Source organism: Neospora caninum, chromosome VIII (assembly GCF_000208865.1).
Source record: "Neospora caninum Liverpool complete genome, chromosome VIII".
Taxonomy (NCBI): Eukaryota; Apicomplexa; class Conoidasida; order Eucoccidiorida; family Sarcocystidae; genus Neospora; species Neospora caninum.
This window is the reverse complement of record NC_018395.1, coordinates 719,169-735,517: the sequence shown is the minus strand read 5'-3', so window position 1 is coordinate 735,517 and position 16,349 is coordinate 719,169. Positions and strand designations below refer to the sequence as shown.

The 16,349-nt window shown below is 50.8% G+C and overlaps 2 protein-coding genes across 2 annotated transcripts; one reads left to right on the top strand and one right to left on the bottom strand.

Moving 5' to 3' along the window:
* Nucleotides 1-662: 662 nt before the first annotated feature.
* Nucleotides 663-5,039, top strand: NCLIV_030960 (hypothetical protein; the record flags this gene model as incomplete). Its single annotated transcript, XM_003883292.1, has 6 exons — nt 663-1,159; nt 1,630-1,704; nt 2,240-2,393; nt 2,972-3,089; nt 4,605-4,754; nt 4,987-5,039. The coding sequence occupies 6 exons, from the start codon at nt 663-665 to the stop codon at nt 5,037-5,039; spliced, it is 1,047 nt and encodes a 348-aa protein (XP_003883341.1).
* A 3,328-nt stretch (nt 5,040-8,367) lies between these two features.
* NCLIV_030950 (hypothetical protein) lies at nt 8,368-12,053 on the bottom strand (the record flags this gene model as incomplete). Its single annotated transcript, XM_003883291.1, has 8 exons — nt 8,368-8,436; nt 8,840-8,911; nt 9,250-9,338; nt 9,916-10,006; nt 10,313-10,400; nt 10,921-11,028; nt 11,531-11,648; nt 12,023-12,053. 8 exons carry the CDS (start codon nt 12,051-12,053, stop codon nt 8,368-8,370), a joined length of 666 nt encoding a protein of 221 aa, XP_003883340.1.
* Between the last annotated feature and the right edge of the window lie 4,296 nt (nt 12,054-16,349).

The following is a 16,349-nucleotide window of genomic DNA, read 5'->3' as shown; positions in this document are numbered from 1 at the left end:
TGTCCAACGTCTTCTTCTTCTTCTTCTTCTTCTTCTTCTTCTTCTTCTTCTTCTCTTCCTGTTCCCCTCTTCTTCTTCGGTTGCGAGGGGTGCTTCAGGCGTTCACAGAAAGATTTCGGCTCGCCTGCGTCTGATCAGCAATTTGCTGCGGCACTCTTGTGCCGGAAATTGCGGTGTCTCTGCCTTGCCAACTTCTATCCTTCCACTTCTCTTTCGGCTTTCTTGCCTTCAACACTTCTCTGTCCTTTGGACGTTTAGAGACCATTTAGAGGCCTTGGCGACCTGAGTGCGCAGCGAGTGAAGTTCAGGCTTTCAGGCGCGAGACAGTGGAGACCAAAGAAAGGCCTTTGAGAGCTTCCGCCCATGAACCACGCACAGCGCGAGGAGATTCCGGAAAGGGAAAACCGGCCAAAGAGTCCCCTCAGGCAAACACCCCTCTAGATAGCAGCAGTCGTGCGTGAACACGAGTCACCCGCAGTTGTGTGTCACGCGCCGCAAAGCGAGGAAAACAAACACCAGAACAAGGCAACTGAACCTCAACCTGAGAGACAGAGACGCTTCGTGGTCCACTTCCCTACCATTTCTTCTACTGGTTCTTCTGCGGTTTCGTTTTCTGCTTCTTCTTTTGGACGGAAAGACAAACAGGAGCGCTCGTAGAGGCAATGGCTCTAGACAGGGAACTTGACGTGGCGTGTGGGGGAGGTTCAGAGACATCGGAAAACCGCGCTGAGAGGAAAGACGACGAGCAGCCGGGAGACAGGGAGACAGAGGAGGACACAGAGCGAGGAGACAGAAGCGACACCGGCGAGACAGGGACCGAGCGCGTGACGGAAGGAGACAGCCGGGGCGACCAGAGGCGGGAAGAGGCTGCTGTAGGCAGCCCCGCAAATCCAAATGCACCGCAAACGGGGCAAGCCAATCCCTCCGCTTCTTCCCCTGCGTCCCAGCTTCGCGAAGACAGAGAAAGTGAAGGAGGCGGAGAAGAAGACAGAGATGAAGAAGAAGAGTGGGAGGATGTGGAGGAAGGGGAAAGCGATGACCAACTTTCCTTTGAAGATCCGAACGAAGAAAAGTCGGATGAAAAGGCGACCGAAGAAGTGGAACCGAGGATCGGCTGCCCTCACTACCGGCGCAAATGCAAAGTCGTCTCTCCCTGCTGGTAAACACATTTCAAAGATTTCTCTTTCCATGCGCGTCTCTTTGCTTTATGCCGCTGCATTCCTTCATTGATTCGAATCGTGTCTATACGTACCGCCGCTCAGGGGTGCACCCTCTGTACACATCTCTGTGTATGCGTGTGTCTCTATGGTGCTATCTACGGAGATGTTTCTGCGTCTCCCGCTCTCTCCATGTAAACATGGTCTGTATATACATATTTTTATATACATGAACACTTCACTCTTTCTGTGGACTCTGTTTGTGGACCTTTCTTGTTTATATATATATATATGAATCCACTGGGATATGCGCAGAGTTGTGCTGCCGTGTGCATGTGTGTTGTGCTGCATATCTGCAAGCGTTTGGAAATAAATATGACCGTATGTGGCGGCGCACGGGCACCTCATGCATTTGTGAATTCCCATGCGCAAGGGTTTCGCTCGACGTTGCGGTTTTCCCGGTTTCCTGCAGCGGCGAGGTTTTTTGGTGCCGACACTGCCACAACGAAGTCAAAGCTGACGGCGAGAGAGACTACCGGAAGGCCCAGTAAGTCCCCCGAAAAGGATAGTATCTGTACCTGTAGCTGTCGAAATCCACGTATGTCCGCAAAACCTTCAAAGATCTATGTATGGAGGTGCATGTGCAAGTACTTACACGTAGAAAGACAGATACACGAAAATGCATGCGTTGCTGTGGTCATCGACAGCGGTAGAGCCACCGATACAGCCATAACTTTCAATTTCCATCTGCATCTCTTTCGCTGGATAGATGGTGAAGAGGTCTAGTACGGACACGCGTATGTGCACTTCCTTTTGTAGGTGTGTATGTGTAGGCAGACGTGCACGTAGCTCTCTATGCAGGTTGAGTTGTATTCATGTATCCGCATATGTGTACATGTTTATCCATGCAAATGTATGTATACGCATGCATATATATGTATTTGTTTATATAGGTGTATATTTATGTATGTATATATTTATATATGCATATGTATACGTGTATCTGCGGCACTTGCGCGATGGTCAGAAACTCTTCATTTGGTTTCCGTGTTTGGTACGGTTTGCCTCTTGTTTCGCTTCAGCGAGCTGGATCGGACGGCGGTCACGGAAATCGTCTGTGCGGTCTGTGAAACCCGACAGCCTGTCAGCAACCAATGCGTTCAGTGCAAGGCAACCTTCGCCACCTACTTCTGCGACATCTGCAAGTTCTGGGACGACGACGGTCTAAAAAAAGAGGTACGCAAAAAACCGTTCCCGTATCTCCTTTCTGCGTACACAGTTGCATCCACCCTGCCTGGCGTACCCTACACATCCACCTGCATCTATTACGTGCCTATGTATCTACGTACCTATCTCTATACAGCTGTGTCCATGTGACTAAATACATTCATATCTATCCATATCTACCGATGTCTATGCATCTATATCCGTATCTGTATCTAGCTGTAGCGACCTATCTACATGTATCTATAGATGTTGTCCATCTATGGGTATCTGTTTGGTTATCTGTATTTCTCCGTCTATATCTTTCTATATCTATACCGATACCTCTGTGCGGTTGTCTGCATGTGAATGGCTGTAACGTTGCTGCGTGTATCTGAGGCCCAAGATTCGGAATGTAGTCCGGTACGGCCACCTACAGGTGTGCAAGCGTGTATATATATGTGTACATCAGTATGTGGACCTAACTCCACATACAGCATATATATATATATATATATATATATATATGCGGCTTTCTCGTGCTTGTTTGAATGGGGGCTCTGTGGCAACTGACCTGTGGATCGGCGTGTTTTTTTGTTGCACTTCGGCAGGTGTATCACTGCGATGAATGCGGTCTCTGCCGCACCGGCGGGCGGAGTAACTACTTTCACTGCAAAGTTTGCGGTAGCTGCTACTCAACGGCGATTCGCGATTCGCACAAATGCGTGGGTAAGTCCCCAAACCCTGCCGGTCTCACCTCCGGCCTTGTACTCTCGCTCGCGCGAGGTTCTTCTGACATTTCCTGGCACCACTTACACTGCGTCTGTAACTCGCCGAGCATTGCCTTCGACTCCACGCAACTGCGTCTCCTTGAATGCGCATCCGCATATCCACATACATCTCTATGTTCCCGCATTCGTGTGTCATTGCATACACACGAATATACGCCTACGCATAAATCTAGTTTTAAAAATATATGCATGTATAGGTTTAATGATGCATATATATGTAAATGTGTATGAGGGCACTCTCGAGATGCGTATAAATAGAGAAATATCGACATTTGTAGATTCGCACAGATGGCTGCCAACGTCGCTCTGTCGATGTCTGGGTAAATCTTTGACGTGTGATTTAGAGACTGAGTGGAGCAGGAAGATTCCGATTTTGTCGCTGTTTTACTCGCGCGTTTTGCATGCAATTCGAGCGCCGACTCTGAGGCTTCCAGCGTGTCTGCATTGAGTGTCTCTGTGCTGTTTCTCTGTTTTTATGTCTCCTTTCTCTTCTCGTTGCTCGGCAGAAAAGGCGATGCACCAGCCGTGCCCGATTTGCTGCGAAAACATGTTCACCAGTGTGCGACAGGTCCACGTCCTAAACTGCGGCCACACACTGCATGCAGTGAGTCCCCGCGCAACGGAAAAGAGCCGAAAGCGACACGCCGAAGAACGGACTCTGCCACGTGAAGGAAAAAGGACGCAGGCACGACAAACGAACGGAGACGAGACAAACGGAGGAAACCGAAACGATAGGAACTTGCCACTATATATATATATAGCTATCTGCATGCGCAGGAGGCAGAACTCTGTGCGGGCAGAAAAGAGAGGTCGCATGCAGAGAAGAGAGTGGAAGAGAAACGGGGTGTCTGTGGGAGAGTGACCCCACGGGTTTTCGGCAGCTTCTTCGCACGCGCAGTTGAGAAACGGGTACGTTTAGTTATGTTTTTTCTGATCCAAAAAGGCGCTTTCCGCCGTGGCGCTCGAGGAAACGAGGTCTTGCCCAGTTTGCTTTTCTTTTTCAGGACTGCCTTCAACAACTCAATTCGGAGTGTCTCGGCTTACAAGCTCTGCGCTGTCCGTTGTGTAAGTGCCAGGGAAGTGCATGCACTGGAGGCCGCACGCCCCTTTACAGAATCTGCATGCGCTCGACCTTGTCCTTCGCACGCGCCGTCCCCACCTTTCTGTTTCGACTCACAAACTTGCTGTATATATATATATATATATGTACGCGCATATACACGCTTATGTGTGCATGCATTTGTATATGTGTATATGTGTATATGTATGTATGTATGTATGTATGTAGGTATGTATGTATGTATGTATGTATGCATGCATGCGTGCATGTACATGCGCATGTTTCTGTGTATGCAGACCTATCCCTATCTGTAGGTATAACCATGTTTGCACATAAACGTGGCTGCATGCATGTAACTGTGTGTCTTTGCATGCGTTTGTGTTTGCTCTGTAGGCTGCAAGAGTCTCGGGGATTACGGAAGATTTTGGGAGAGGCTGGATGAGGAGGTGGCGAGGACGCCGTTGCCTGATGAATTACGGAGGAAAGCAACCGCAATTTGCAACGACTGCGGCGCAAGATCAGAAGTAGACTACCACATTGTAGGTAAGCCAGGCCGAAGAGAAAGAGGTCAGACCGTTGAGGAACGTTTCGAACTCTAATGCACATTGCCACATCTATAAAACGCACCTGCAAATGCATGCATATATATATATATCCGAATATGCATGTCTGCATGCGCGCGGGTTCTTCTTAGGCACCGTTGAATGAAGATCTGTGGGTGAAGACATTCCTGTGTAGAACTTCTTTTGTCTCACCGTTTGCGTTTTTGCCTCAGGACTCAAATGTGGGAGTTGCGGCGGGTATAACACCAGAGAGATGAACGCATGAAGCATCGATACACGAGCGAAGCACAGAGGAAACCCCTCCTTTTTCTCACAGGGAAAAAAATGTATATTCGTGCAACTCTTTTTGTAGGGACGAATCAAAAAGCTGCGTCCAAGATTTCCACTCTGATGCACGCCTTCGTGCCATCGATATATTCCCGTATTCTTCGTACGCGCATGCACCAACTCGAGAGATTCAAAGAGATGTGGGAGTCACTGCGCACATCGCCTATCGCGATCGTTGTGGTGCTTTAGCTCTTCGTAGCAGCTGTAGAAACATGCACACGCGTCGATTACACAGCATGCACAGATATATCTTTTCATAGGTATGTATGTGAACAAATATGTATATATATACATATGCACATTCATATATATATATATATATATATATATATATATATATTTTGTGTCCGTTCGTGGAGAAGCAAGATGGAGGCAACGAAGGGAGAGGAAGGGGAAGAGCTAGGAGACGAGAAGAAACGAGAGATCGCCTATAACTTGATTCGATGCCTGCTGCACAAAATGTTTTTTTCATTCCCCCTCTGTCAGACGCAGAAGGTATCGGCCCTTTGTTGTTTCACGTGCACCGCGTGGATGCGTACAGGGAATACAAGCAAAATATTTACAGATGCATATGTATAGATGCACCATGGTTAGGCAAACTGCCGGAGCAGACTGACCTCCCAGATTTGTGATCTTCTCTTGTGGCTCTCCACAGAAAGTTACCGCTCCGCAGGCTCCTCTAACGGAGTCCGGAACATAGCGTTCCATACCTATTCATATATATATATATATATCCATACATGTGAAGGTACGTAGTTACACAAACACCTATACATGGCTCTATGTACACGTGTGCTTCTTTTTCCTATGACTCATGTGCGTCTGTGGATGGTGTCGCTTTTAACGGGAGAGAGGAAAGGAGTTTTTCTTCCGCCGAATCGAGGACACATCACCGGTTGTCGGATGGGATCTGGAAACCACACGCGCTTCACGAAGAGAACGAAAAGTAGACCCCGGACACTGACACACTTCTACCTTAATACACAGATGCAAATATATGCACCAAAGCGAGTCCGCGTACCGGTGCTCGCAGTAACCTGCACATATATGCTGCCTATCTATACACGTATAAAAATGTATACGTATATAATATATATATATATATATATATATATATAACGGTTTAAAAAACACTCGTCCAGCTCCGTGGCACATGGAGTTGCTGAATGGAACGGGGTCGAGAGGAGTGGGTTTTCAGGAAAGAGGGCGAAGGAGAGAGGGCCTAAGAGAGAAGAGGGAGGAGACAGAAGGCTGGCGGCAAAGTGTATTTCAGAGCTGTCGTCTTCTTTCCTCCCGGATACGGCTTCGGTCGGTGTGCGAGACAAGCCAGCCAAGGTACCAAATATGGTATTGGAGAAAGGAGGTTTGTAATCACGCTAACTTCCCGGCTAAACTTTGACTTATTAAACCAGCCTGGGATCATAAAAGTACTATGTATGGTAAGATTGAGCGTGGACTATCGAGTGAAACAATGTGCTGAGTCGCGGCGCCAATTTACTTCGCTGCCCGCGAACGAAAAGGAGCAGAAGCCTGAAATTATTCGCGTGGCGGCTTGTAGCGAAGAGTCAGTACCCGTGTATTCGCATGACGAGGCGTCGCGCCTTGTCCTGGTCGTGTTGCAAACACGGAGAGCGGCCAAACAAAAACTCTCTTTCGTAAAATGCGAGTTTCCGGCAAACAGGCGAGACAAGGAATGTCAGTTGACACTGGTGCCTACCTGCATTCTAATTGTTTCTTACCATTTTATTTTTCTGCTTCCTGCACATTTAATTTATATCTATATATACATATATATATATATATAATATGCACATATACATCTACATGTGCACGAGACTTTGTGCATCTGCTCAGGCGTCTCCTTAGAAAGTAATACCCACATCTATGCTTCTATTTGCATGCATTTTTCTGTACTTTGTAGAACAGCCTTCCTCGTGGACTCGCGCAGCTTCCCCAGTGAACTTTCCCCACGGCACCGGGGATGTGCTTCTTCTTTCATGCGTCGCCAGATGAAACGGTCGGAGCTACTCGCAAAGCCTAGAGCCGACAGAGGAGAGATCGGATGAAGCAAACATGCCCGGGAGAGCCTTTTCTCGACGAGGGGGACAGAGACAGGAAACCGTACCAGGAGCGAAGTTGCTCCTCGAGAGGCCTGCGGCAACGATTCCCGAGAGACAAGAACGCATCAGGAAAGTCGAGAACTTGAAAAGCGCGGATTTCCTAGCAGCGTTTCGGTCTGGGAATCAGCACGAGACAAAGGATCGGGAAGAAACCGTTCGCTTGGCGGAGGTGCGGCAGCCGCCCTACTACGCGCCGAAACGGCGATTCCGCCGGTCGACAAAAAACAAGAGTCTCAGAGACAAGGCAGTTCTTTGTCTTTCCATGCGCGTTGAGAGATCCGATTCTGCATTTTGTTCGGAGAAAAAGGACGCAACCAGCGAGGCAGTGAGGAGAACGAAGATGCGCAACTCCGTAAGAGAGCTTCGCTAGACAGACAGAACTTGTTAACAGACGACGACGCGAACCCTCCATCCCGCACCTAGAGAGTCGTTTTCCAAGGCAAAGCCGAGAGGGAAAGTGACGAAAGCGACACGGACGAGAACATGCGAGCAACAACACCTACACAGCCAGGAAGCTGAAGCGGATCTGAGACGGTCATCGGCGGTCCTCCGCGGGAAAGGAAGCGTCTCGGGACGCCAACCGCGAGAGAAGAGGATCGAGAGAAAAACTTGAGACGCGAGAGCGAAACAAGGCGATGTTATACTCAGCAGAAAAGCAACTGAGAATCGAGAGATCGCGAAGGCGACCTCATGCAGCGGTCTCAAGGATAACAAAACAGGCGACAAAGACGTAGAGGGTTGGCAAGGCGCGCAGGAGACTCGCGGAACATGTAAGAACAGAAAACAGTTTAGAACAAAGCACACGGACTGTCTTTCCACAAAAAAAACCAGAAACGCCCTTTTTGTTGCCGCAGCCGCTGGTCCCCACCTCGTCAGACTCCCTGGTCAAATCCACTGCTTTCCTATTTGTCTCAACTGCCGAGTTCGGCAGCGCGTTGCCTCGTGAGCGGGACACTGAGACAGATGCACGTGCATGCAGGGAACACTTAGAATAAGTTTAATCCGTCGCCCACGACCCGTGAAAGGTCGGCTGAAAAGCCTCGCACACCCGTGCGCGGACACCTTCCTCTGTATATCTCTCTCGCCATCTCCGGCTTTCTCTCTGTGCAAAAGCCCTTCCGTTTTGCGTTCTGCCTCTGCCTGCTTCTAGGAACTGCGACAGGAGGGGAAGGTGACGCCGCCGCAGGAAATCATGCCGATGATTGTCGCGAGCAGCTGTGCAAAAGCCATGCAGGAGAAAGAGGAAAGACGAAAACCAGCTGACTCCGCGCAGACACGAGACTGAACCGCAGCGAGACACCTGCCGGGATCTTCCCGCCGTTTTCTCGGTTTGGCCCGGAAGGACGGGACAGGCTCCCAAACCGTGAAAGGAAGGAGACAGAAGCAGCGAGGTAGACTGCCAAGGGGACGAGAGAGGAAAGAGAGACGGAGATCCGAGCAAGAGAGAAGTCAAGAGCGAAAACACGGCGATGGCGATAAGATCTCGATGCGTTTAAAAACAGAACGCGAAAGGCGCAGGACATGCGGTTGTTCATGCGGTAGGTTCAGATGTTCTCACTGCGAGGCGCGGGGAGCTTTGCGTCGGGGAAACGCATGCACGTAAAGGAAAATCGCCTACCGCGACGAGAAGGAGAAACATGAGGCCGACGCGCACGCTCCGCCACCACAGAGCGTTTTTCAGTCGTCGGGCCTGAAAAGAGAAAAGACAACAAACCGAGAAAAGCGAAACGAGCGAGCGATGCCAGGAAGCGCGAGCAAACAACAGGATGAGAAAACAAGAAATGCGAGAGAGAGAAAGGCGACCAAACAACGGACAAGAAAGAGAAGAAGCAAGAGAAGAGAGAGGAGAAGAAAGAGGAGAAGACAGAGGCGGAAGAGAGGACACAGACAGAACCACCGCGAGACAGGTGAGGACGAACGAAAAACACTGGAGTCAAAGAGAAGAGACTGGAAAGGAGAGGAGTGGTAAGATGAAGCGGAGAACGGATTCAAGAGAAACCCAAGGCTTCGGTGAAGGTCATTCCGTACCTGCCTCCGAAACTGCATGCTTTCTTGATTTAGGCGCTCGGACTGGTCGACGAGGATATCGATGCGCTCGCCTCGCTGCAAGATTTTATCTGTTCAAACCGGCGACAAAAAGGGACGGCACTTGAAAGTGTACATACGGAGTAAGAAACATGAAAATGCGCAAGAGACTGGACGCGCGTTTCTCGCAAACACGGGACGAACCTCCAGGTGTACCGACAGTACACCAGGAACAGAAGACAAGAAGAAAAGCGATGCTGAGTCTCTCGTGTGGACCGGAAGCAAACAAGGAGGAAACGGAAGGGCTTCTGGTGCACCAGGAATAAAGCGTTTTCGTTCTGAGTTCTTTTCCCGCGTAAAAAGGTGCTGCTCGTGAAGCTTATTCTTCGGTTTCGCTGCCGTCAAAGGATGCCGAAGGAGGCCTGCTTTCCCTCTTCGCGCTTTCTACATTTTCCCGTTTCTGAGTCGTTCAGAAGCGAGCTGGCTTCTCATGGCCAGCCCGCTGGTGGCAGGGAGACCGAAGGGACGAAACCGGGTGTGGGGAACCGACGAACGAAAGAGCCGAGGACGAGTGCCCTCTCGCAGACTGTTTTCTTTGAATCCGAAAAAAGGAGAAATGTGGGGGAAAGCCAGACTGTTTTCTCTTCTGCTGGAAAAGCTCTTCCTCACCAATGTTGTCGATGAGCACATTGTGAATGCCGTCAATCTGCATGCGCAACCGACCCATGGCCTCCGCCTGGTGGTTCTCGTTGAACGAGTCCTGACCAAACAGACACAAAAGAAACATTTAACGAATAGATCTACAATACACACATACGCACACGCCTACAATATATATATATATATATATATATACCTACAATCTGTACGCAACGGTAATGGAATCCACATATTTAGGTAATACATAACCATAGGTGCACACAATACATATAATACAAATATATATATATATATATATATGCATATGAATCTGTGTCTATGGTTGGCCAAGCATCCACGCATCATCGTCATAGGGGAGGAAGACAGATGGAAAAAGAATGGGCGGACTGGTTGCACGCAGCCTCACCATGAGATCCTTCAGTCTGGGTCCGTACGAATTCTGCATCGCCAGTGCGATCGCCGTGTTCACAGTCGCTCCGTACATTGCGAGAAAGCTGAGAGGGATGGCGGCAAGGAGGCACACGAGCATGGCAGAAACGGTTACCCAAGAGAGCACTGTTTGAGCGACGAAAACAGAACTGCCAGGGACGCAGAAATCGTCGCGCGAGTGCTGGGGGAAACTTCCGAAGCAGTCGGACTTCTCAGCGCACAGAGAAAGAAGAACTGGGTTTTTTGTCTTCGCTTTGTCTCTCCTATTCGGCCCTCGCCAGAAAGAGACAGTGTCTCTGCCTCTCTCGAACACCCTCACGGTGCGTCTGCCTCGACACCTGCAGACACCCGCCCCCACGCCTTCTCGCGAAACAGATTTCTGAAAAACGAGGTCTGAGGAAAAGTATGGGAAGTGTCGGGTCTTCTCTCCCGCGTTCTCGCGAGCGTCGTTCTGGGGCAACAGCGACGCGCCTCGCAGCCTCGTGCGCACTTAGGCCTTCATTGAGAACGCGCCTTGCCTCCCTCAACTCGGCTATGTGAAGATGTGGAGACAGAGACACCAGCGACAAATGAAAAAGCTCTTACGACTTGGCGAAATCTTCCAAAAAAGCAAAGGGAAGCGCAAACCCCGCCGCCTCGTCTGCCATGGTGAGGAACGTGATGCCGCGAATCACCTCATAGTGAAAGACATAGCTACAGGCAAACAGAAGACAACACACCTCACCCCTGCACACAGATGTTCATATATATATATATATATATATATACATGTATATACATGTATATACATATATACATGTATATATATATATATATATATTTATAGGCATTTGTACGCAAGAAGATGCAAGGACGCAAATTGGACACACGTGCATCTGTGGATACGCATGCGAGGACTCGCCGGGTGTCAGTGGACTAACGGAAGACGATTTCTTGTCTGATTTTGGTGCTGCGATTCTCTTTCTTGATTCGACGTCTACAGTCAACATCACAGAACGAAGCCGTTATACGCATACAATGATACAGATGCACATATCCACGAAAAATTTTCTGCGTAGGCATATATATATATATATATATATATGTCGACAACAGAAAGGCTCCTCTTGGAGAGAAATGGAGAGTCGACATAAGAAGAAAAAGGCAGAAAGGGGGACTGTTTGTCGAGAAGCGGGAACGCGTTTTGGTGGCGCACCGGTCGTAGATGTAAGACATTCTCTCTTTTTGATTGGTGGGTAGCTTGCAGAGAAGAAGCCGAGTAACCGTGGGGAAGTTCCCCTCCATGTCTGAGTGCTCAGCGAGGACCACGCTGCCTGTAGAGAAGAAGGAAGAAGGGCGAAGATGTGAGAGGCGAAGCGAAGGAAGAGAGGCGAGAAGACGCCGAGGAAACGAAACGTGGAGCTGGCAGCGAGACGCGACGGGAGAGGAAGAGCCCATCCAGTGGGAGATCGGTCCAAGTTGCCGAGACGCGAAAGAGAGTTTAGCGGACAACGCTCTGTGTTCAAAGCATATCTGCATGCAGTGAAGCGTCCGAAGGAGATCGGCCAACAGACGAGGCAGAGAGAAAAGGCAGAAGAGGAACAACGAGGTGGAGGGACAGGGGAACATCGACCGAATGGGAAGAGGGAGACTTCCAGAAGACACGGAGAAGCGAGAATGCAGCCTTCCAGCAGGCCCTCGAACTTACCTCGGGCAGCGAGTGCGTAAATTAGTGGCATTTTCGCGGTGTAAACTGAAGGCGAGAAGGGAAGTGTGTTTCACAGAAAAGGGACGTTTAGCCGAGAAGTTTTGTAGGCAAGCAAGCGAAAACCGTGGGCTACCGGAGAAACGCGAGTGGGTGACACAAGCTTTTCAGAAAACAACAGACGGATGAGAGGGCTGAAGAGGGGTAGAAACACAGAGAGTCGAGGCCACACGCACGGAGACCGACAAGGACGGAGAAACGGTGCTCGTGAGAATCAGGAGGGGAGGAAAAGAGAAAAGCCGAACAGCGAAGATGGGGAAGACGAGGAGGCAGAAGGCAAAGAGCCAAGAAAGTGGAACAGACGAGAACGGAAGGTTGCAAACGTTGAGATCACGATTTGAAAACAGTATCTGTTCGAGAGGAGCTGGAAACGCGGCAAAAGTCATGAAGAAGGGAGACAGCAAATCGCGTCGCCTTATTCTCCAGTGACGAAAAGACGGGGAAAGAGAGAAGACGGAGACGGGAAGAGAGAGACCAGACGGAGACGGGAAGGGAGAGACCAGACGGAGACGGGAAGAGAGAGACCAGACGCAGACGGGAAGAGAGAGACCAGACGCAGACGGGAAGAGAGAGACCAGACGAGGCCGGCGTAGGAAAGAACCTGCCAAGAAGGTGCCGTTGGAGGCCCGCGTTTCGAGGAGCTGCGTTTTCAGCTGCTAAAGAAGCAGTCAAGCGAGGAGAGGAAAAGAGACGGAATGCAAGGGGGGGAGAGAAACGGAGAAAGAAAAGAAGGGGCGGAGCAAACGGTTGGAGACTCCCTGCACGGACAGGAAGTCTCGTTGACTCTCGTCTCTTTGTTGCCCAGAGAGAGAAATAAGAGAGCCCGTTAGATTCGATTGAATAGCGAACGGGAAAGCCTGGCACCAGGGGCACAGCGACTCGAGAACCGGGTGTATATACAGCACACCTGAAGCGGGGGTTTGAGAAATTATTCCGTTGACTTCAGCTGGGTTCGCCTCACAACTTTGCGTGAGGCGACGGGAGCGCGAAAGCAAACCTCTGGAGAAAAGCGAGGGCCCCGACATTAATTTTTCGAGCCTAGGATGAACTCTCACTCCTCGAGACTCTGCGAGCACGGCACATTCATCCCCGGCCGGTTTCTGCTGTTTTCCTTTGTCTGGCGAGGAAGGAAACCTCTCTTGTACAAGGAGAAACACATCCCGTACACGAAAAACCAGGTGGACAGCGAATCTCCTTTCTCTTGCCTTATCTTTGGGCGTTCAGCGGCTGTTCGACTGTTTCTCGTGTTCCGCGTCACTGCCTTTTCTCACGCTCCCTTAAAAACGCATGCGGTCCCGAGTCAGAGCGCCGGGCGCGCGCGTGTTCGCGCGTGTGTCGCGCCGTCTTCTACGGCGCCTGACCGACGGAAAAAACGCGAGAGAGCTCCTGAAGGATTCTCGATGACCAGAAGACGAAATGGGCCAAGCGCTGGAACCGGCAGCTTCGACAGACTCGCGATGCATCTAAAACGCATGGAACACCCAAGTGCTGTGTGGACTGGCAAGCGCAGTTGCAGGACACACACTGAACGAGACGGCGACACGGAACTTGTTACTTTTCGTTAGATCTGTGTTATATCGAACAAAATAGCTTGCAGACTCGACCGGGATCCTGTAAGACCACTGTTCTACGCATGCAAGGCCCCGAGTCACCGAGGCACACGACGCGAGAGACGCGTTAGAACGTGGCAAAGGACTGAGTGAAGACAGCTGGCCATCACAGTCTCCAATGGGGCCGATAAACAGGAACGGTCGATCGATTGCAATGCAGGGTGTCCCGCTTTCAGTTGGAAATATTCACTTTGCACTCATAAAAAGCTTGCTTGTGTGTATCTCACGACGGAAGAAGCTTGCTTGTGTGTGCATCTCACCACGGAAGCCAAATTGAATATCCCTACGAGAGACGCTCGATTGCATTTTGTTTGTTCCAGTCACCTGGCGAGACTCGTGTCCCGTTGGGCTAACTGGTGGATCGTGCATATCCGAGTGCTACTCCTGACGGGATTTTTTCTGTATTCTTTTTGCAGCGTTTCAAGAACGTTCCTGGGGGACTGACCGCTTTTTCGTGTAATGCGGAGTGTACAGATATGTACACGGAATGGCTGGCTTTCCTGGTATCTCGCTCAACGGTCGAGACGCGTTAGGTTCTTCACGGGTCTCAGTCCAGAGACCGCCTGGGCAAGGCGCACAGCACCGCCCTGTGTGTAGTCCAGGCGGAGATAGACTGTCTCAGGAGACGCTGTCTGCGTGGAGTCGTCGCGCGGCAGGGACTGTCTGTTTCGCCCTGTTACCGGGAGGCCGGGGCTGGGAACTCGGACTGTTTCCTCGACGGAGAGTGTAAGGGACGAAGAGAGCAGAGCCACGAGAAGAGAGAACGAGGCAAGAGGAAGAGAAGAGCGATGCCGGTCGGAGAGGGGTGGTCGATGTCGCGCGCGGGGGAGAGACTCGGACCGGGGCGAGAGAAACGTTGCAACCCAAGGCCGACGAGCCGTCTGAAGGCCATGAAGACTCTGACTACACAGTTCCACGAAGTAGCCGTCTCTCTTCTGTTGCGTGGCCTTTGTGTGTGCTCCGTCGGGGACACTCGGGCACCGCCTGTAGCCTCCGACTGGCAGCCGGTTGAGAAGCCCGCTCTCGCAGAGCAACCCGGAGCGACAAAGACCACCTTCGCCGACTCCAGGACAGAGAAGAGCGAACAGCCGACCAGAGCTTTTCCCAGGCAGGCGGTCAGGACTTGACGTTTTTCTTCCTCGGAGTCGGACGCACAGTTTCGAGCACCTTGCATGTTTGTGCGCTTCCCTGGTGGTGTCAGTGCTCTGCCGGCGACTCCGGGAGAGACGGAGGAGGCGAATGGAGGCAATTCCCGTCTCGAACGGGATGCGGCGGTATCCTAGCGACGCCGAGCTGCTTCTTCCTGTGCTCGAAAAACCCAAGCGCATGCGGACCGCACACTTCTGCATTACAGCGGCTCGAGCATCCGTTTCCGAGACCTTGCTGCATTGCCTCGGGGTCCGCCTTCTCCGAACGCCCCTCAAAGCCCTTTCCATTTCGCTGCTGCAATCGCCAGCTTCCCTCGCCAGGGCCCTCTCTGTTAGTGTTCTTCCGAGCGAGGACATCCCCACAGAGCGTGACGACGAACGCAACTGACTGGCGGAGGTGTGCAGTCGCTTCACGGCAGCCTTTTTGCAGGAGACGAAAGAAAAACAGTCAACCCGTCGAGAATCGCACTCACCAAACTCTTTGCCTTCTTCGCCTGCGCCTGCCGATCCCTTTTCACCCGTCATTACCGCTTCAGCACCTGGTTCCCCTTCATCTTCTGCTTCCTCTCCACCTTCTGGTTCCTCATCTTTCGTTCCATGCCCGTGTTCCACTTCACTTCATCTCCCGTGCCGAGGGTTGAAGAGATGCAATGTCGACATGCATCAACATAGCGGCGGCCATCTTTCCACTGGCTTTCGAAAACGTGGAGAGCAGGCTTTAGCTCTGTTCTGCAAGTGGTGCATAAAACCCCACAGCCGAGAACATGTTCCTTCTCTCCATGTGAAGAATTTGCGTCTGAATCCGTGGACTACCTCTACTTGCTTTGCTTCCATCGCCTCACACTTAGCCTCCAAACAAATATACATATATATACATACTGATACAACAAACAGATATTTCCATGTGCATGCACCCTCAATCTGTCAGTGCGCCCTAGAATAGCAGTCCCAGCGCGGATGTTTAGATATCTAGGTTTCTACGTGTCTCCCTTGTATAGTAGATGGCGAGTTATCCAAGACACACTTTTTTTTCAATCCGTCTTCGGCTTCCCGATGTTCACTGCAGCGCGTAATGCATGACGCACCGGCTGCGGTGACCAGACTAGGAATGTGTGGCGTTCAGAATTCTGTAGTGGTTTAGGTTGGACAGGTGACCTTCCATTAAGTACCAGCGTGATGGGTGTTAAATCCAGAGGCTACTGATTGGTTACTTGGAGGTCTTGCTGCCTTAGGCACAGCAGTGTCCTTAGAGCTCTACGAGCTTCCTTGGTTTTCTTTCGTGGGCTGGAGTATCCCGGCTAGCGAAGAATCTGCAGAGAAAAGGTTTTTGACTTGTTGCAAACGCAGCTAACGACAGAGCCGTCTCTGTGCGCGGCAGGCAAAAACCACGGTGGCATGGCTGCAGGGGTTTTCGGACTTGAAAAGGTTTTCCGTCTGTCGGCTCCTAGCCGACATGGCGCGACCGCAATCTGCCTCTGTATCGTTCTCCACTTCCAGAACGCATGGGCATAC